General features: G+C 48.2%; 1 protein-coding gene across 2 annotated transcripts in view; it reads right to left on the bottom strand.

Moving 5' to 3' along the window:
• Window positions 1-22,289, bottom strand: part of NUP188 (nucleoporin 188) — a 1,223,536-nt gene that overhangs the window by 802,805 nt on the left and 398,442 nt on the right. For both annotated transcript variants that reach the window (XM_085614037.1, XM_085614036.1), the window contains exon 18: window positions 4,984-5,071. In XM_085614037.1, the coding sequence (XP_085470163.1) occupies window positions 4,984-5,071 (88 nt within the window). The remainder of the gene's footprint in view (window positions 1-4,983; window positions 5,072-22,289) is intronic.

The following is a 22,289-nucleotide window of genomic DNA, read 5'->3' on the forward strand; positions in this document are numbered from 1 at the left end:
AGAACTGGGACGTCGGGCTAAGACGTTACCACTATATGCACCGGCGATGCCTCTAGTCCATCATATGGATATATCGGTGACTGGTGAGATGGGAGGGATCACTTAAAATGATGCATGTTGCTGGGGCGCACACTATGGGTGATGTATGCCCAAATGGCCAGTTTCTGCAATTCAATGACTTTGTGGGGGATAGGGAAAATGTCGTTATGCTGACATTTATTTACAGCAGGTTGCGGGCAGCATTAAAAACATTGTATCCCAGTTTCCCAGCGGAACCACCACCACTAGAAGCTCTGCAATCTCTGTACACTGCACAAAACACTACAAAGCTTGTTTCATGCTTGTATACAGCCTCACAATGTGATGAGGCATTAATTGCAGCTAGCAAAGTGGAATGCTATCCTACCACAACCACTGAAGGAAGAGGAGTGGGAAATGAGTTGCCGTCTCACATTTGCTGCAAATGGTAATCTTAAATATGTTCACTATGAATATGTCCATCAGGTATACTATACCCCAGTACAATTGTATAAATTCGGTTTGCGAGACTCTCATTGCTGTAAAAGATGTGGGGCTGACAACGCAGATTTTCAGCACTTAGCCTGGGCCTGTGCAAAAGTAGCAGACTTTTGGGGTGAGGTCACGACCACGTTGTCAACTATGGTGGGTGAGGTAGTCGCATGTAATATGAAAGTTTGTTTGTTGGGACATGTACTGCATCTTAAGACTGTGAATCGCAAACTTGTGGCGCTGGCGCAACAGTTGGCGAAGCGTAGGGTCTCACTGCACTGGGATGGCCGCCCAGCACCTAAATTGGCACACTGGCTGCAAGATGTAACCTACTGTTGTGATCAACTCACGTGTTATGCGGAGGAGCTGCCCAGCGCATCCCGTCCGCTGGACATTGGGCCCCCTTTACTGCCTACCTGCTGGCTAACACTGCTGATTAATGCCATTTCTGCCATTGTACTCACGTGACTGCCTTGCTCATCGATGTACTTGTATTTTATGGCCACCTTGACTTTGTGTACACTTGTGTTGATTGGCTCTTCTGTATTCTGTGCGATATGTAATGATATCTCTGATGGTTCTGTTCTATGAAACTTTCAATAAACAAAATAATTTTAAAAAAAGGGTGTAGGGAAAATCTGCATCTGATAATTAGTTTGCCACACTGTGCCAGGGCTAGGAAAGTCCAGGCCCACTGAACAAAGGAGGAAGCCCAGACCTTTAGAGCCAACACAGGAGGGGCTCGCCTTTGAAGTTTTGGTGGGTAGGGATCTGTTAGTGATGCCAGCAAGGGGCAGAGCGGAGACCTATCCAGAGCAAATGTCAAATCACCATGATGGATTGTCCAAGAATAATGTACAAGAGGGTAGGACAGAGGTAAAGGGATGATGGGGTATCCTAGGCTGTGATTTGCCAAGGGTGCCTGGCCACCCCAGCAAAAGGTTCCTGCACAAGAGACACAGTTGAGAAGACCCTGGGCTTGCAAGGCAACAGCAGCGAAAAGGATGACCCGCTCGAAAGAAAAGCCACCTGGTGCCCAGCTAAGATGGACTAAAGACTTTGCCATTGGCTGCTGACCAGGACGGGTGCCTCCACGGCCAGTAGTGTTGGCCCTCTAACGTCTCCAGAGGACCGGTTGATGGAAGGCCTGGACTCCACTGCCTTCCCACCCCAGGTACTCAACTAAACAACCAGGAGGACATGGGCCTGGAGAGTGCAGGCAGGACATTGCTCTGCTGACTGGTACTGGAGGGGCTGTGCAAGATGCCACCACCAGCAGAAGAGGAGCACATGAATCCAAGCAGAAGAAGCTTGACGCAGAGACCTAGGAAATCCAGCTCCCACAAAATGACCCCTTTAGAGGCCGGCAGATGTGCTGAAAATGCTCCTGGTAGTAGCTTGGCCTGCACCCAAAAGCTAGAAGGGCCAGCGCAGTGTAACTGGAGCCACGGGACCCAAGGCAGAGGTCAGTCTCTTTCTTGGCTCCTTCTGCACCTTCGGACACAGTGCAGAAAACATTTGGCAGCACCAGAATGCAGATCTCTCATTTGGAAACGTTTTAGATGGTAAAGAGAAACCACTTCATAGAAATGGGGAGGCAGTGACGAGTCTGCTGTTAGATCCACCAGAAAGAGCATTACTGAAGGTAAATAACTTGTTCTTCTGATGGATGCTTCTTACCACATCTTTTAGAAAATACACCAAAGCAGTACTTCCCAAGATGAAGGGCCTATGGAGTGGGCTAAGCCAAAAAGTACTGCAGAACCAAAAAGGCAACATGTCCTTTCCACCAGACCTGGCTGTCAAAGCAGTAGTGCTTCGTTAACGTGCGCAAAGATTCCCACGTCGAAGCCTGACAACTGTCACGGACACGCACTTTGTGTGCCAACACTGGGGTGGCAGCCTTGGCCCTCAAGGAATGGGCCCTCAGTCCTACCAGAGGCTGATTTGTCACCAATGCGAAGCAGACCTAGATGCAAACAAGCAAGCACTTGCACAAAGATCTTATCTGGACCTCATTAACATTCTTTGCCACAGAGATCACCATAAAAACAAGATCATCCACACAATGGCCTTCGGTGCGATCATTCAAAGCTTAGAGCTTTTTAGGGGACCAGCCAATGCAGTCTCTCCTCATCTTTCGAGGGGTAAAGCAGGCAAAGACTATTGGGTGGGTGAAGGATTGCCAAATGTGGAAAGGAGTCACAACTTTCACCAAGAAGGCCACCTTGGTCTTAAGCAACAGTTTGTCTGGAAAAAATACAGTGTAGGGCGGTTGCACCAAAAGAACCTGCAGCTCACTCATGTGACAAGCTGAAGTGATCACAACAAGGAAGACAGTTTTCAGAGTCAAAAGAGGAAACAGCCAGACGTACATTGGCTTGAAGGGAGTACACACACAAAAAGTCAGGGCCAAATAAAGGTCTTACTGAAGGCACGTCAGAAGGACCTGGAAAAGTGCCAAAAATGCGCAATCTGTTTCAGGTTCGCCAATAACCCAGGGAGCTCAGGGAGCATTTGGACTTACAGGGGAATCTGAGCCTCAATGGGAGATAAGGAGCGAGACATGGTGGCACCTTTATGCCCTGGAGACTAATCTGATGACAGAGTGGCACAATTGGAATGTGTCCAGATAGGCTCTCTAGTGTTTCTGCTTCGATTTGGACTTCACCTTACCAGTCAACCTCACCCGCAAAGAGGACCGGTCGTAAGAGCGGATTCAAGAGCAGGAAAGGGTCCGTTCCATCGACTTCGAAAGGGAGTAGGACATGCATGCTTTTCCGAAGCTTGGCCACATAAAACTTTGCTTCACGTTCCCAGACCACCTTTGGGTTCATGAGGGTGCATTCTTCACAAGACGAAGTCTTGTGCGGGGTTGTCACAGATATCGGTTTCTGAAAGTCACAGTATGGTTTGAAACCGGTTTGTGAATGAGGCCACTATTTCCATGCCTACTGGATTGCAATTTTGTGAAGAATAATGTTGCCAGTGTACTGAAAACAGAGCATAGAGCTCTTGATCTGCATTTGAAGGCACAGAAAAAGTAAATGAGGTAGGCACATAGGGGTGGACCTTATATGCGGCCCTGCTTCATCACTTCTGGGGCAGAACTAAGTCAACACGGAGACATACAGCGTGCAGGAGCACTGATGTGAAAAATTCCTGATACAGTATGACAGCTGGGCATATTCTAACGGTAAGGAATCTACAGTTAAAAGTATCCATCAGAAAGTAATGTTAGGGTAAGGTATGAACCAGCAATCAGGGGCTGAACTCAAGCGCGACCGAGTTCGAGACGCATTTGACTGAGTCGGACAGAATTACAAGCTAAACATCCTCCTCCAGACTCGACGCAGCAGGAACCGCAATGGTTGGCAAAGTGAGCTAAAGAAGGATGATGGATTCAACCCAGATCTGTGACTGGGGGTGAGTGTTTGCAAAGTTTCAGCACTCCGTCCATCATCTTCTTGTGTTTGCTGTGACCGCAATGGATGCTACCAGTTTCAGGAGGCGATAAGGAAGACCTGCCACCAGTAACCCAAATCGAGGCCTCCGTGGATCCACGGGCACTGATGCTGCACCAGAGGGAGCCAGTAGGGTACCAAAGATGTGAAACATGGCCTCCTAAAACACCTCAATCTGTTGTGATGTCGCTGACCGGCCCAGAAATTCCGAGCACATCAGAATCCACATTGGAACTGGCTCCTCAGCAGGGCACAGGAATGAAGACCACAGAGCACACCGACATCCTCGCTACTTCTCAGATGGAGAGCGGTAAGACTGGGACAAGACCCACTTAAAAGGCATCTTGTGTTTCTTTTTAGACTTAACTGAAGACTTTGAGCTTTACAACGACATGTTGCAGGACCGGCCAAGAGAGTGGGACTGAGTCGGTCTCTGATCTCAAGCGGGAGCAGTCATTACGCCACTTCCTTCGGTACTCGGCGACGCAGTGACCCCGGATAGCCTTTGGGTGCACAAGCGTCCATTCCATATACGACTTGGGAGTAGTGGCCTCACCGTAAACACTAGCGGCATACCTTGTGTGGCAATTATTTGCAAACATCCATACAGTACTTAAACCCTGTAAGACATATTCCTTTTCACACTGGTAACTTGGGTGGCGCCTGTATGTGGCTTTCGTCACTTCTGGGGAGTGGTGGAGTTGCAGAGGAGCCCCATGACACTAACTACTGGCACGAAAGGGCTATTTTGAAAAATCTTCCAGATCCAGTCTGGCGCCTGAGAATATGCTAAAGGTGGGGAATCTGCAGCTAGATGCCTCCAATACATCATGTTAAAAAGTGAGCCTTGAGACGCACATATTATTTTAAATAGGTTTTTTGCTACCCGTTTCGGAATACTGCACACATAAAACACAGCGTCATGGAGATCAAGGATGAATGGTAACATTTGATTTTGGGTTTAGACACCTCACCAGTCATGAGAGAAGCAGAATGGTTAATGACCTACCTTTGCTGGCATACGGGTAGCTAGCACTGTAAGACACCGAACACAAGAAGCCACAAAATCCATTGGAGGGCTCATCACTGTTGTTAACCTGAAGATGTAGAAACAACAAGAGAAGCGTCTTATTTATGTACTTCATACACAGCTATAATACACTAAAGAGTGAGGAGACAATGGGTAGTATAGTTTGCAAAGTGGAAGGTGGGAAGGCTATCTCCTCCACCAAAACAGGAGACACAAAAGATGATGGTCTTTTTTAGAAGTCTGAGAACAAATAAACAAATAGACTAATTACTTCTAATTGGCTGTACATTTAAAACTGGACACAAAAAGGTGATTTAATAAATGTAGAGGTGTTAAAAAGGAGAGGAAAAGGTTGTAAATAACACAAAATACAAATACACAAACCTACAATCAATCAATCAGGGAGTTTTAAGCACGCTACTCACCCGTGAGGGCATCAAGGCGCTGGGTGGAGGTGAGCAGCTTCGCTCAGTCGAAGAGCCAGGTCTTGAGTGTCTTCCTGAAGATGTTCAGGGAGGGGGCACGTCTGCTCTCGACGGGGAGTTTGTTCCAGGTCTTGGCCGCGATATAGGAGAAGGTTCTTGAACCTGTTATGGTTCTGCCGATGGGCTGGGTTTTAGCGAGGGCGAGGTAGGCGGATTGAAGGTTTCTCTTGGGTGCGTGGAAGGTGATTCGCTGAGATATTGGGGTCCAGTGTTGTGGAGGCGTTTGTAGGTGTGAGAATCTGGAAAGTGACTCTTCTAGACGGGGAGCCAGTAGAGGTTGCGCAGTTGTTGGGTGATGTGTTCGTGTCGAGGGATGCCGAGGACAAGTCTGGCTGCTGTGTTCTCTATATGGTCTGGAGTTTGTGGAGTAGAGACTTGTTGATCCCCAATTAGAGGGTGTTTCTGTAGTCCAGTCTTCTGATTATAAGTGTGTGGGTGACTGGCTTCCTTGATTCGGGGGGGGGGGGGCCTCATTACACCTCTCTGCAACGCAGCCCCCTGGCGCATACTGGAGGTTCTTGGTGGGCTAGTTGGCCCTCAGGGACCCCCAGTATTCAAGGGGAATTAGTTCCCCCTCTGTAAACGCGCCAGGGGGCGCGTTTGCCGAGTGGTGTAAGGAGGGGGCGTGGCCTCCGGCCCGATCCCCATCTTTTCTGCCGGCATTGCTTTTCGACATGGGGAGCAGCTAACATGCTGCTCCCCATGTGGAAAAGCAATCAGCTTTGCTTCATTGAAGCGAGAGCAGGTTTCCCTGCTCTCGCTTCAATGAAGCAAAGCAGTTTGCAATGACAGGGTGGGAGCCGCGAGGCTCCCGCCCTGTCATTGCAAACAGTAGTGTCCCGGGGGTGGGCACCCCGGGACACTGCAGGAGCCGGCCCTGGGGGGTGGCGGTCCCCAGGGCCATCATTGGCTCCAGGAGGGGGGCCGCGTGGCCCCCCTCCCACATGGACAAGTTGCCCCGGGGGGTGGCGGTCCCCGGGCTGGGGGGGCCTGCGAGCCCCCCCACCCATTTTCTATAAGCCCCCGGGGGTGGCGGTCCCAGGGGCTGGGGGTCTGCGAGCCCCCCCACCGATTTTCTATAAGCCCCGGGGGGTGGGGGATTGGGACCCCCCCACACTTATTTCTGCCCCTGGATTTGGCCCCCCGGGGGCCAATTACCAAAGAAGCGCGGGAGCCCCGCGCTTTTTTTTAAAATTTTCGGTCGAAATTCGCGCTGGGTGCGCGAATCTCGCCGATTTTTTTTAATATTTAATATTTTGGGCCCTGGGGGTCCTTGTAGGACCCCCTGAGCAGGCCTAGGGGGTCAGGGTGTTTCTACCCTGCCCCCTTGTCGCGTTTTGCGCCTTTGTTTTTGTGCTTTCTTGTGCCTCGGTTCTACTGAGGCACAAGATGGCTGCCAACACTTCCTGATTCCGAGTGTTGGCAGCCAATTAGCATTCAGCTCGTGCTCGGGAGGGTTCGGGGAGGGTGCGGGGAGGATCCGCGGATCCTCCCTGGCCATAGATATCACTAACTTTTAACTCTAATTTTCTCAGTAACTACTGAACGGATTTACACCATTTAAGCAAAAGGCACGAGTTTGAACTGAGGACTACCTCCTTGCCAAATTTGGTGTAATTCCGTTCAGCAGTTCGGGCTGTAGCTGCGACAACAGGCCCTATGGGAAATTGCATGGGGAAAACGCGTTTTGGGACCCCCTTTTATCTCGGCCCCCGCTTGATGAATCACCACGAAACTTTCAGGGGCGGAGCAGAGCGGAGCTGGCCAAAAGTTTGGAAAAGTTCGCGAAGATTCATCAACCGGCGCCAAAGATATTCCCAATAGAATGTTGCGGATTTCCTATGGAAAATAGGTCCTGACTATAACTATCTACTGGCGACCGCCTGCAGATAATATATATATAAAACAGAGATGAATTACTCCAACCTAACTTAGCAAGCCATAACAAAGAGGACATTGCTACAACAACGAGACTCATAGTTGATTTCAACAATCAAAGTAATGAATTCCAAAAAACAATATCTAAATACTGGGAAGTACTGCTGCTTGATGAAACCCTTAAGAAAATTCTGCCTCCCCGACCGAGAATCACTTATCGAAAAACTGCCTCTCTGGGAGACATTCTTACACACAGCCACTTTGAAATAAAACCGCCAACTACCACATCATGGTTAACCACACCGGGATTCTGGAAGTGTTCAAAATGTAAGGCGTGTGAACAGGGTAAAAACATCACTTCTTATCAATTACAGAATGGCCACAATGAAAAAATCAAAGACCACATCACATGTGAATCAAAATATGTAATTTACAGATTGGAATGTCCATGTCAAAAATATTATATAGGCAGCACAATCAATAAACTCAAACTCCGCATCCTGCAACATCTGCGCGCAATCAAGAATAAGGACTTTACATATCCTATGGCCAAACATTTTTTTGAATTCCACTCCAGTGACAGTAATCAACTTAAATACTCTGGCATTCAAATTGTCAAACAGATAGAAAGGGGTGGAAACCGAATTCTTGAGTTAAGAAGAGCAGAGTCGAGAATGATTTTACTAATGGGTACAGAAAACCCATTAGGACACAACTTGGATGCCGAACTGCATGTGCACCTTTGAGACATTTGAACTGACTACTCATGATGGGCTCCTTCCTGTCCCCCTCTGCTCTTGTACATAATCTCCACTGTTGATCTAAAACTGTAAATCGTCATTTGTCTTCACTGCATCTCCCTCCACTCATCCATCTTCTTATCACTGCTGATATAGGACATGCGAATTTTATTTTGTAATAGTTGGAATCTGTCTTTAGATGACTTTAGGTTGGTAGCATTATGAATTTTTGACAACTAATTAACTTTGCCAATTGATACCAATTCATACTTTATGAGAATCTTTACCTAGGAAGTCATAAGTGAGTGGTTAAAAATTATGATATAATCACTGACCCTGTGGATATTCATTGTTTAGCAGGATCTTATTATTAACAATTGTCAAATTCTAATTGATTTACTCATTGTCCAAAGGTACTTTACCGTTATTGTGACTTATCTTTAATTCCAATTGTTACATATCACTTGTAATAATCTTTAAAAATCACCTAGATTATCAGCAGCCACCATGGAGGATAAACTATTGTAGTTCTCTTTGATCTAAACTCATATTTACTTTGAAATGATATAATATGATCGACGATGCAATTTACGTCCAGTATGTTTTCACTTTCTACTATTTTTTGTAAATGTTTTCTTTAAAAAGACACTCTGGACATTAAGACTCTATGGTCCATGTTGAAGGCTGAGTGCCGAAACGTGTCGACCGTCTTTTTGTGCGTGTTCCTGATGTGTACCTGCTAAATAAACACTAATTGAGTGTTCTCTGTGGTGCCGTGCTTTCCTTTGATGCGACGAACCCCAGGACTGAGGGTGAAGCGAGAGTAAAGTTTTGCTTATATACATATATATATACACACATACTGTCAGTACCCTACCGGATGATAATCAGCTGACCCAGTTTAAACAGTGTCACTGATTTTTTTGCATTTGTTGCACTGCTTGGCCACTTGATGGCGCCAAAGCAGTCCAACACATACTGAGACTTCATAAGGGATGCCTCGGGCTGATGCGATGCATTGAATGGTGCCCCGGTCAGCGCTGTAGTAGTGACACCTCGTGGGGGGCTGAGTCCTCAGAGCGCTCTCTCCCCGAGAATCTAAAGCAGGCATCTAAAATCGGGAGGTACACACTCTCCCTCGTCCTTTGTCGAGTTCTCCGCTTCATCGAGGGGAAATGCTGGCAGATTCAGCTACATGTCCCTTCCTCATCGCCGTATTTGGGCCGCTGTTTTCATCCAATAACACATTTAAATCAGATTAGTAAATCTTTATTGGAAGTTTTGCCCGGAGGTCATTGTTGTCATTAAGGCTAACACTGCTGCGAACATACGGGCTTTGTCTTAACTTTGCAAGTGTCCCCAAATGCTCAAAGAATGTGGCTGATCGAGGCTATTTCTATAGCAATCCTTTTTGTCTTTAACGTGCATTTATACGATGCGACTGAACAAAGATGTTGCCGTGTTAGTACTCGCTGAACTGCGTAAAGCAGCAAGCAATAACTGAAAAGTGCACAACCACGTGACCTACGCAAAGAACGTGGAACTGTTGACTTTTTGGATCTGATGAAACTGGAAAGAATGAGAATGTGTTGAAAACTGCAAAGTTTCACGCAGCAGATACTAAATTATGTCATTATGTTTAAAATACGGAGCTTGTATTTAAAACATCGAAGACGCACAGGGCCCCATTTGAGAGGCGCACACAGAGGCGGCCCAATCGCTCCCTTGGAGAGAAGGAAGTAGGTCACCCTTGCTGGTAGGCCTTTTTCACAGATCAGTGGTGGCAGAGGGTGAGGGGTAGATGGGAGGGCAGGGTAGGGGGGTGAATAGGTGCTAAAATACATCAATTTGGTTCGTATTGCGCATGGGCTTCGGCTCCATCCTCAGATTGTTTTTCGCCAGTACGGAAAGATGGAGCGTAGTAATAACAGTAAAGAAACCCATGTGTGTGGTATCTAAATAAGAAAGACTGGAACAGATAAACGTAGCCGGGGAGGCGGGTGGGCATGTGTAGATCTGCAGCTCTACATGCCAAGAACAGATGCATACTGGTAATATTCCGTTCGAGGTATATGAGCTGCAGATTATACACTGTGCATAGACTATATAGCAGTACCCAACCCTAGCGGCGACCACCGGCATCCGTTGCAGTTGTTTGAAACAGTGTTTTTAGTACAGCCTGGCCCACACTAGCTTGTTGCTTGGTTTGCACATCTACACAGTAATGTTTTGTGAAAGTGTGTGGTGTTGACCATGTCGCTGCTTTGCAGATGTCATCTAGTGGTATGTTTCCTAGAAAAGCCAAAGAAGCCCCTATCTTCCTCGTAGAGTGGGCTTTAGGGGGAACAGATAGCGTGCGTTTTGCTTTGTGGTAGAAAATCTGTATGCATTTTACAATCCACCTAGCTATCCCTGATTTAGAAATAGGGTTGCCCTTGTGTGGTGAAGAGAAGGAGACAAATAGCTGTTTGGTTTTTCTGAAAGGTTGTGTTCTTTGGATATAGTAAAGTAAGGCCCTTTTAACATCCAGTGTGTGTAAAGCCCTTTCCGCAACAGTTTGAGGTTGTGAGAAAAAGACTGGTAATTCTACCGATTGGTTCAGATGGAAGGGAGAAATGACTTTGGGTAGGAATTTTGGGTTGGTGCGGAGTACAACCTTGTTCTGATGCATTTGGAGAAAAGGTTCCTGTATAGTGAGTGCTTGTATTTCACTAACCCTTCTGAGGGAAGTGATGGCCACTAGAAAAGCTGTTTTCCATGTAAGAAATTGCAGCTCACATTTATGTAATGGTTCGAAAGGGGGTCCCATTAACCTTGTGAGAACTATATTCAAGTTCCAGACAGGTGAAGGTGGTACCCTGGGTGGAATTACTCTTTTGAGGCCTTCCATAAAGGCCTCGATAGCAGGCACCTTGAAAAGTGACAGGTGCTGCCTGTTCTGTAAATAAGCAGCAATTTCTGCGAGGTGCAACCGAATGGATGTATATGCTAGGTTACACCTTTGTAGATGGAGCAAGTAACATATGATGTGCTGTATGGACACATTTAGAGGGTTGATTGTGTTGTTGTGGCAGTAAACAACAAATCTTTTCCACTTTGCAGCATAGCATGTGTGAGAAAGTGCCATCTTTCTTGCATGGTATGCCCCCACTTTCTGCTAAATTGCTGAATGTACTTTGATTGAGTGTACCCTGGGTTCCTGCCAATCAGGTGCCCAGGGCCTATGTTCCTTCCTTAAACCACACAAACTCCAAATTGGCAAACCCTAGCCACATGTCAGCCCCTAGTAAATGGTACCCTAGGTACCCAGGGCCTTGTGGCCAGGGAAGGCCTCTAAGGGCTGCAGCACTCATTGTGCCACCCTCAGAGGCCCTGTACCCTTACACACACACTGCCCTTGCAGGCTGAGTGTCTGGGTGCAGGACAAAACAAAGAGTCGACATGGCACACATTACTGTGTACCATGCCCATCACCTACACTGCCAAGGCATATGTCAGCCACCCCTCTAGCTGGGTGCATTACGCCTATGGTGTGGGCACAGGAGAAGGAGCCCTGTGCCCCTACACTACCCGGGTCCATTCCTGGGCACTGTAAGTGCAGTGCTGTCATTTAAGAGTACATGGTGCTGAGAGCTTGTCAAACACGAGCTCCACAGCACCATATTGGCAACACTGAAGCCTGGGAAGTTTGGTATCAAACTTCTCAGCACATTAAACCCACACTGATGCCAGTGTAGGATTTAATGTACTAAGCACCCCAGAGGGCATCTTAGAGATGCCCCCTTACAGCTAACTTACAATCCACGTCTGCTCTGAGGCTGCCCAGGCTACCACACAGCAGACACGTTGCTGGACCCCTGGGTGGGAGAGCCCCTGCTCTCCCGGGCCTGCAACAATGCACATCCTGGGTGAGGTGAGAAATCTCCTACCCCAGGATGAGCAAAGGGAAGCTTCAAAGGCAGGCCGCCATTTGGAGTTTCCCCAGGCCACTGCAACCCCCCACTCTGGCGGGAAGCTTGGCCGGAAACCCCATACAAGGACAGGGGATGTGCCAGCCTGCCCACCCCACCTCTCAGGTGGGGGAGGCGAGGTGAAGCACATCTCCGGGCTCTCGCCATCTTGAAGATGGGAGGCCCTACCCTATCAGGATTAGGCTACTGCCCCCCTCCCACAGGAGAGAGGCAGGATAGGGGGTGTACCCACCCCAGGACAAGGACCCATTGGTCCCTGGCCTTCACCTACCTGTAACGCCCCTAAATCTAGTATTTAGGGGCACCCTGAACCTTCCTTCCTCAGATTCCAAATAGAAAACTACAAGAAGAGCAAGAAGAACAAGGACCTGCCCTGCAGCTGCTAAAAAGAGAAGAAGACACCAACTGCTTTGGCCCCAGCCCTACCGGCCTGTCGACTCTCGAACCTGCACCAGCGCGGCATCTCTCGTGGCCAGCAACCTCACCAACCCCGGAGGACCTGGCTACCTTTTGGCTCTAAGCCCCTGGGTCTCCCATGAGTAGAGGTTCTACTCAAGAAACCTATTTTTAACCCCTGGCAGCAGCCCGGAACCGCGGACCCAACACACTCTGCACCAGCCAAGCCTGACCAGTGCCGGAGTGGACAAAGACCCTGAGAACGACCCCACGGCGACTGTGACCCCGAGTCCGGCACCCCAGGACCCCCCTCGACATTCCGGAAGAAGCCTGCAGCCTCAGAACAGAGTGCCACCCCAACCGCGATCAAGAAGAGGGTAAGATTCCCGACATCAAAAGGCACCCCTGCACCCGGCGCCCTGCGGCCCCCTGTGCCCAATCCCGGGGTACCCACCTAACCTACAACTACCCAACTTACCTCTCGAAGTGGTGGTGGCACCTGAAGCATCCTCGTCCCCGAGCTTGCAGCCTTTTTCCAAACCGGAACATTCCCATTGATTTCCATTGAGCGCCCGACGGCTCAAAAGCACCCTGCACCCAGCCGCCCGAGTGGCCCTGGCAGTGCACTCTCTACACTAACCTACTTCCCCACTTGCCCTGAGTAAGTGGCCAGGAGCCCAGCTCCCACAGCCGTGTGGCTTGCCAGACAGCAGCCACCAACCAAGGCCCCCCAATCCCTCATGGGATAACATTGGGCCTAACTCTCTCTGCACCCGGCCGTCCTGAAACCGCTGAGGGTGAACCAACTGTACCTACCTGACACTGGGGGACCCCTGAGTCTATGCCCGGAATTTCAACTCTGCCAGTCGAGTACTTACCCTTAAACCGCTAACTTCATTTTCCTCATAGGGTAACATTGACTGGCTTTTTCTTCAAAAATCTTCTAAGTGTGAACTTTTCAAAACTGCAAATATTCACCAAAAATCAGCCAAGTGACAAAAACGAATTTACTCACCTGCTCCTAGGTGAGCTCCCAGTGCTGGATCTTGGTGCCCAGCCCTGACTCTGAAAAGTGTCCACAACTATACTTACCTCTAACTCATTTTTCTCCCATAGGAAACCATTGTCTGCTTTTCTGTGAAATTTCTTCTAAGTGTCTATTTTTGCAAATTTGAAATATTCTTTTAAAATCGTACCATTTCTGCAAACGAAATTACTTACCTGTTTTTGATAAGGACCCCAGTCCTGGGTCTAGGTACCCAGTCCTGGATTACTAAAGTAACGATAAAGTACTCTACCTGCAATTTGAATTTCTTGCCATAGAGATCCATTGAATGTTTTCTTTGAAATATTTTCTAAGTGCTAACTTTTGAAATAGCTAAATATTATTTAAAAATCATTAACAGTTATTAAGTCGACTTTCATCACTTGATTCTGAATACTGACCCAAGGCTGGATCTAGGAGCCAGACCTGGAATTCCAAAAGTAATCTGAAAAGTAATTTATTACAAATAACCTGAATTTACCATTGAGCTCAATGCATTGTTATGTTTAGGAAATAGGATTGTTTATTGCAACCAACTGTGCCTGTTTACACAAATTTATTGCTTAAAACAAAAGTATTTATATGCAACCTCTCATTCTGAGAAAGTATATTTTTACCTCCTTTGTGGTTCTAAAAATAAAACAAGCATATATTTTATATATATAAACCATTGGCCTAGAGTTCAGTTATTGATTGTGTGAAACCATTTGCTGACTGAGTGTTTACAATAAATGCTTTACACTGTCCTCTGGTACTGCCTTACTGCTCGACCAAGCTACCACTTTTGAGAGTAAGGTCATACCTAACTTTGACCTCTATCAGCCTCTGGGGGACTGTGGACTCTGTACACCCTGTACCTATTAGGGAACAGTATATACAGAGCCACTTTCTCACAGCATGCCCTAGTAGTAGGGCATCTAGCTTCCCTGATAATATTCATGCAATCAGGGGAAGGTTAAGGTATCCGAATTCTAGGACCTCAGGAGCCAGATCGCAAGGTTGAGCTGAGCTGGGTCCGGGTGTCTGATTTCTCCATGGTTCTGGGTTAGGAGGCATGGTGAGAGGTGCAGCTTTTGGTGTGCTACTACCGAGAGTTCCAGCAGTGTGGTGTACCACGGTTGTCTGGCCCACGTTGGAGCTACTAGGATTAGTGTTAGGGAATGCTGTTGTAGCTTTCGCACCACTAATGGAATTAGTGGGAGAGGTGGAAAAGCGTATGCAAATTTGTTTGACCAGTTCATCCATATTGCATTGCCTTTGGACAATGGGTGTGGGTATCTGGCGGCGTAGCTTGAGCATTTTTTGTTTTCGTGGGTGGCGAAGAGGTCTATGTGTGGATGCCCCCACATCTGAAAGAACGGGTGAAGAACCTGTGGGTGAAGTTCCCATTCGTGAATCTGTTGCGTTTGTCTGCTGAGCAGATCTGCCACGGTGTTTTGGACTCCTGGGACGTGTTGGGCCAGGAGAAAGATTTTTTGTGGAAATTGGCCATCTCCATATGCTCTGTGCTAATTGAGAGAAATGTGGAGAGTGTGTGCCCCCCTGTTTTTGAATGTAGTACATGGCAGTCATGTTGTCTGTGCGAATTAGGACTGCCTTGCCTGAAATCTGCGTCTGGAAGGATTTTAGGGCAAGGAAGATTGCCAGTAACTCCAGATGGTTGATGTGGAGTAACTTCTGTTGCGGCGTCCATGTGCCCTGTGCTGTGAGATGTAACAGATGCGCTCACCAGCCGGAGAGCGATGCGTCTGTTAGGATTATTTGTGGGACCGGGTCCAGGAACGGTCGACCTCTGGAAAGGTTTGTGGTGTTCCACCACTGCAGAGAGCGATGGGTGCGACCGTCTACCAACACCAGATCTGCTAGTTGTCCCTGGGCCTGGTTCCACTGGCGCGCTAAGCACTCTTGGAGTGGACGCATCTGGAGTCTTCCATGTGGCACTATGAAGATGCAAGAGGCCATCATCCCTATCAGTTGCATAAATACTCTTGCTGGGAGAGAGTGTTGAGATATCAATTTTTGACGCAGAGCCTGTCTCTTTGCAATCCTGGCAGGATTGGGATAGGCTATGGCTTTTGAGGTGTCTATGGTAGCACCGAGGTATTGTTTTGTGTGTGATGGTACCAGGTGGGACTTGTGATGGTTCACTGTGAACCCTAGCTGGTGAAGCAGTTGGATTGTAGCGGCCGTGTGTTGCACACATTGTTCGTAGGACGTGGCCTTTATTAGCCAGTCGTCCAAGTAGGGGAAGACGTGAATGTGCTGTCTTCTGAGGAGTGCAGCTACTACTGCTAGGCACTTGGTGAATACCCTTGGTGCTGTTGTTACCCCGAACGGGAGCACCTTGAACTGGTAGTGTTGCCCGTCCACCACAAATCTGAGGTACTTTCTGTGAGCCTGGTGTACTGGGATGTGAAAGTATGCGTCTTTTAAGTCCAGAGTGGTGAGGAAGTCGTTCTGGGAGAGGAGTGGAAGAACCTGTTGAAGGGTTACCATGTGGAAATGGTCTGAATGTATGTAAGTGTTTAGAGGTCTGAGATCTAGGATAGGTCGTAGAGTCTCGTCTCTCTTTGGAATCAGAAAGTACAGGGAGTAGACCCCTAAATTTTGTTGATTTATGGGGACCTGCTCTATGGCTTGTTTTTGCAGGAGGGAGATCACCTCCTGTTTTAGTAACGTAGCATGTTCTTGAGACATAGGGCGTTGCCTGGGTGGAATGTTTGGGGGGGTAGATGTTAATTCTAGGCAGTACCCTGAACGAATAATTTGGGTCACCCATCTGTCTGAGGTGATTGTCTCCCAGACGATAAGGAAATGTTGTATTCTGCCCCCGACCGGAGTGGAATGGTCTGGAGGGAGCGGGGGAAAGTCATTGGGTAGGAGGTGTGGCAGAGCGGGCGGTATTTGTCTTGCCTCTGCCTTTATTATTATTGCCTCTGTATCCACCTCTTTGATAACCCTTTGTGAAGGTAGATTGAGGAGGGGATTTGTAGGACGTGGATGCACTATCCGAGGAGTAGCCCCTGCCCGTGCCCCGAAAGGAAGAGTGGCGAAAAGAGCGCCTAGGAGTGTGTGACTGTAGGGCTCCCATGGATTTCGCCGTGTCAGTATCTTTTTTCATCTTTTCGAGGGCTTCATCAACTTTTGGGCCAAATAGATGATCTTGGTCAAATGGGTGGTTCAATATAGAGGCTTGTACCTCAAGTTTAAACCCTGAAACTCTGAGCCAGGCATGGCGACGGAGAAGGACACTGGTTTTTATGGCCCTGGAGGCTGCATCTGCTGCATCTAGGGCACAGCGTATAGAGGTATTAGTTATTGTTTTTCCCTCTTGGATCAATTCATTAGCCCTATTCCTGTATTTTTCAGGGAGATGGTGCATGATGGTTTCTAACTCATCATAATGCGCCCTGTCGTATCTGGCCAATAGCGCTTGCGTGTTGGCGATACGCCATATATTGGCGGCTTGTGACGCAGTGCGCTTCCCTGACGCGTCTAGGAGCTTGGACTCTGTGAGGTGGTGGTGCTTCGCCTGAGAATTTGAGCGCTTCCTAGCTGTAGATACCACTAGGGAATCCAATGGTGCAGGACCTTTAATGTATGAAGGGTCTGTGGGGGCGGCTTTGTATTTTTGCTCTATACGGGGGTTGAGGACCCTGGCCCTGACTGGGTCTTTAAAAACCTCCGGTGCATGTTTGATTACTCCCTTTAACATAGGTAGAATGTCAGTAGACCTATGTGCATTGTCGAAGGTGTCTAGGAGAAAATCTTCCTCCACTGGGTCAGTATGTAACTCCACCCCGTGGTAGTGTGCCGCCCTTTGTAATAGGTGGTGAAAGCCTAAGGAATCTTCAGGTGGGGATGGCCGAGATGGGTAAAGGTCATCCTGTGGGACATCTGGGATGTCCGGATTGTTATGGTCGTCCCATGGGTCTGGAGATTCAGTAGGGGTGGGGTCTTGTGGCACATCTGCTGGATCATAATAAGGGTCTCCTAAATCATCTGGGACAGGAGACAAGGTTGGGGAACGATGAGGCAGGGGTGGAGGTGGGGAGGGTGGAGGAGGTGGGGAAGGCACTCTGAACGAGGAGGTAGCAGTGTCTTTCCTCTTTGGAGGTGGAGGTGGAGCTGGTTTGTCCAAGTGTCTCTTTTTGGAAGACAATGTCAAATGTCCAGTTTTTGGATCCTTGGTGAGTGTCTTTTGCAGAGGATCCGGTGTGAAAAGTTCTTGCGACACTGGTTGTTCGGGCGCCGAAGTTTTCGGGGCCGACGGCTTTTTAGGCTTGTCTAAGCCGTGCTTCCTTGAGACCTCCGATTTTTTGGTCGGTGTCGAAGAAGGCTTCGGCACGGGAGTGTCGGTGCCGAGGGCCTTGTGATGTTTGGTCGGCACCGGAAGGGCAGGTTTCGACACCGAAGGCTTTGGTACTGGGTTCGGTGTGGAGATGGAGGCCGATTTTTTCTTCGGTACCGAAGGGTGTTTTTCGGTACCGCTGGTCGGCTGGCTCGAGCGAGAGCTGCCGGAAGGCTTAATAGGCTTCTTTACCGGGCCCGAAGGTGGGGTGTTTTGAAGCAGTATCCTTGGTCTTGCCTAGGTGCGAAGGTGCGACCAAAGCCTTTTTGGGTGTCGGCGTGGGAGGGGGTAGATTGGTCCTCACGACCCTCTGCGCCGGGGTGATGTCCTCCACATCGGAGTCATCGGCCTCGGAAGCACTGACGAGGTCGTCGTCCTCTTCTTCGATGTTCTGCTGTCCCGGAGCTTCGACGTCGTCTCCGAAGATGTCGACTGGAGCGGAGGTCGAGGAGTGCGCCATGTTGCGTCTAGCCCGTCGATCTCGAATAGTCTTTTTTGAGCGAAAGGACTTGCAGGCGGGACAGTCTCGGGCCTCGTGTTCAGGGGAGAGGCAGAGGTTGCACACTTCATGAAGATCGGTGTGGGGGAATTTGGACCCACATCGAGGGCACTTCTTGAAGGGAGTTCTTTCCATCAGCCGAGACCGGAGTCGGAATAGGCCCGAAGGCCGCCGTCGACGACCGGAATCGAAGAAGTGCTAAAGAGAAGGAGATTAAGATGATTTATTATCTGAAGGAGCTCGATTAACGAGGATTTTTGCGTCGATCGTTGAACTGAAAAAGTTCGGAACCGGAGCGCGAAGTATTACATCCGAGCCCGATGGAGGAAAAAACACAATCTGAGGATGGAGCCGAAGCCCATGCGCAATACGAACCAAAGGAGGAGTCACCGACCTCGTGACTTCCAAAGACTTTCCAAGAGGAAAAACAAACTGCAAACATCCGGGCCCAACACCAGATGGAGATCTATGCACAGTGTATAATCTACAGCTCATATGCCTCGAACATTGCTTTATGATTCTTGAGGATCATAAAGACGGACATTTAGGTGATCGGCTGTATCTAGATATAGCAGCAAGGTGAACTTTAACTGATGAGTGTGCCAGACCAAATTTTGCTAAGGAGAGCAAAAGAGGCAAAACTTCTTCTGAAGCAGGGAGAAAAGGATGTACTTCATTGCACCTGCACCATAGACAAAAACGCTTCCACTTCAGTCTGTATGTCTTATTGGTGCTGTCAGCCCGAGACTTAGCAATTATGTCTTTGCATTCTTATGCAATGTTCAGATCTTTAAATTCGAAGAATTAAGGCGCCACTCATGAAGTTGCAGAGTAACTGGCTCCGGGTGACATACTTGGCATTTGTTCTTGGTCAACAGCGTTGGTGTTGGCAATAGGCGGATAGGTTGAGCTTCCGACAACAGGGTAAGTTCCGTGTACCAGTGCTGTCTGGGCCACCTGGGGGCTATCAGCAGAATGCAACAGTATTTCATTTCATTTTCGTGAGGACCCTGTGTATCAGAGGAAAGGGGGGAAAAGTGTATGCATAGATCCCTGATCAACGCATTAAAAGAGCATTCCCCCGTGAGTTTGGGAGAGGGAATCTGCTTACGAAGAATCGGCATTTGGAGATGATCTAGGTTGCAAACAGGTCCAGCGCTGCTTTTCTCTAAACTGCAAATATTCTGTCCAGTTGTTTCTGTTCCAGCTCCCACTCGTAACAGCTTTCGTTCGTTCTGTTCACAGCATCAACTAAGGTATTCCGGAGGCCTGGAGCATGCTACGCTGTTAGTTAAATTTGGCAGAGCGTCAACCAGTTCCATAACTGTTGAGCCTCCTGTGACAGAGATAGGGACTCGGTGCCTCCCTGTTTGTTGATATAAAGGAATATGCTACTTACCAGTATGCATCTGTTCTTGGCATGTAGAGCTGCAGATCTACACACTTGTGCATAGATCGCCATCTGGTGTTGGGCACGGATGTTTGCAGTTTGTTTTTCCTCTTGGAAAGTCTTTGGAAGTCACGAGGTCGGTGACTCCTCCTTTGGATCGTATTGCGCAGGGGCTTCGGCTCCATCCTCAGATTGTTTTTCGCCAGCAGGGAAAGATGGAGCGTAGTAATTACAGTGAAGATGCCCATGTGTGTGTATCTAAATAAGATAAACTGGAACAGATACAGGTAGCCGGGTGGGCGTGTGTAGATCTGCAGCTCTACATGCCAAGAACAGATGCATACTGGTAAGTAGCATATTCCGTTCGAGGCATATGAGTTGCAGATTACACACTTGTGCATAGATTATATAGCAGTTCCCAACCTTAGCGGCGACCGCGCGTATCTGCTGCAGTGGTTTGAAATAATGTTTTGAGTACAGCCTGGCCCACACTAGCTTGTTGCTTAGTTTGCCCATCTACACAATAGTGTTTTGTGAAAGTGTGCGGTGTTGACCATGTAGCTGCTTTGCAGATATCATCTAATGGGATGTTCCCTAAGAATGCCATGGAAGCCCCTATTTTTCGTGTAGAATGGGCTTTAGGGGGAATGGATAGCGTTCGCTTTGCTTTGTGGTAGCAGATTTGAATGCATTTTACAATCCACCTAGCTATCCCTGATTTTGAGATGGGGTTGCCTTTGTGTGGTGGAGAGAAAGAGACAAACAGTTGTTTGGTCTTACGGAAAAGTTGTATTCTCTCGATGTAGTAGAGTAAGGCTCGTTTGACATCTAGTGTGTGCAGAGCCCTTTCTGCAACGGTTTGTGGTTGCGAGAAAAATACTGGTAGTTCTACTGATTGGTTTAGGTGAAAAGGAGAAATGACTTTAGGGAGGAATTTTGGGTTGGTACGGAGAACAACTATGTTATGGTGCATTTGTAGAAAAGGTTCTTGAATGGTAAATGCTTGTATCTCACTGACCCTTCTAAGGGAAGTGATGGCTACAAGAAAAGCGTTTTCTCATGTTCAGAATTGTAGTTCACATTTGTGCAGAGGTTCGAAGGGCGGCCCCATTAGCCTTGTGAGAACGATATTTAAGTTCCACACAGGTGAGGGTGGCACATTGGGGGGAATTATTCTTTTAAAGCCCTCCATGAAGGCTTTAATGGCAGGTACTCTAAAGAGTGATAGATGTTGCCCGTTTTGTAGGTAAGCTGCAATAGCTGCGAGGTGTAGTCGAATGGACGTATAGGCTAGATTGCACCTTTGTAGGTGTAGTAAGTAGCCTATGATGTGTTGAACGGACACGTCCAGGGGATTGATGGTGTTATGGCAATAAACAACAAAGCGTTTCCATTTGGCGGCACAGCACGCTCTAGTGGTAGGTCTTCTAGCTTCTCTGATGACATTCATACAGTCATGGAGAAGATTTAGGTATCCGAATTCTAGGATATCAGGAGCCAGATCGCAAGGTTGAGCTGAGCTGGGTACGGGTGCCTGATCTCTCCATGGTTCTGGGTTAAGAGGTGTGGAGAGAGGTGTAGTTTTTGGTGCGGTACTACCGATAGTTTATTATTTATTTATTTATTTAGCGACTTGTAAAGCGCCTGGTGACCCGAGGGCATCCCCGCGCTATGAAAATTTGTTATCCAGATGAGAGGGAGAAAGAGAGAGGGCTTTATTTAGGAAATAGAAGGGTTTTAAGTTTTTTTCTGAAAATCAGATAAATGGGTTCCAGTCTAAGAGAACGTGGGAGGGAGTTCCATCCAGTGGACGCTTTTACAGAAAAGCGTCGGCCTCCGGTACGTGTCCTTTTGAATTTGGGAATGTTGGCTAGGTGCTCGTTTTCGGACCGTAGAGCTCTGGGTGCTTTGTATGGAGTAACCAGGCCGCTGAGAATCGCAGGTCCCGATCCGTTGATCAGTTTGTATGCCGTGCACATGGCTTTGAATTCCACCCTTTGGCGCACAGGGAGCCAGTGCAGGGCCTTGATGGCAGGTTTGGCTGACACTCTGGAGGGAAGGTTCATGAGTAGACGGGCTGCTGCATTCTGAGTTCGTTGCAGTCTCGCCAGGGTAGCCTCAGGCGCTCCCAAATAGACCGTATTACTATAGTCCAACCGTGACAGTATGAGCCCTTGAACTAATAATTTCCTGGACGCGGGTGGAAGTAGGGGAAGAATCCTGCGGGTAGTGCACATAAGCCCAAAACAAGTACCTGCAGTTTTGGCCGCTTGCGTCTTCATTGAGAGGTCGGGTTCTAGCCAGACTCCGAGGGTCTTAATTTCGTGTTTCGGGAAGGGGATTTCCCCGAACATGTCTGGCCAGACCGCTGGGGGGATGGTCACCCATTGTTTACCCATGAGCATCACTTCGGTTTTTGATCCGTTTAGTTTTAATGATGATTCACACATCCAACCGTGGATTTCAGTGAGGCAGTTTGCCAGGTTGTCTGAGTGGTCGTCTAGTTGGGATAGGGAGACGACCAGTTGTG

Source organism: Triturus cristatus, chromosome 1_2, assembly GCF_964204655.1.
Source record: "Triturus cristatus chromosome 1_2, aTriCri1.1, whole genome shotgun sequence".
Lineage (NCBI taxonomy): Eukaryota > Metazoa > Chordata > Amphibia > Caudata > Salamandridae > Triturus > Triturus cristatus.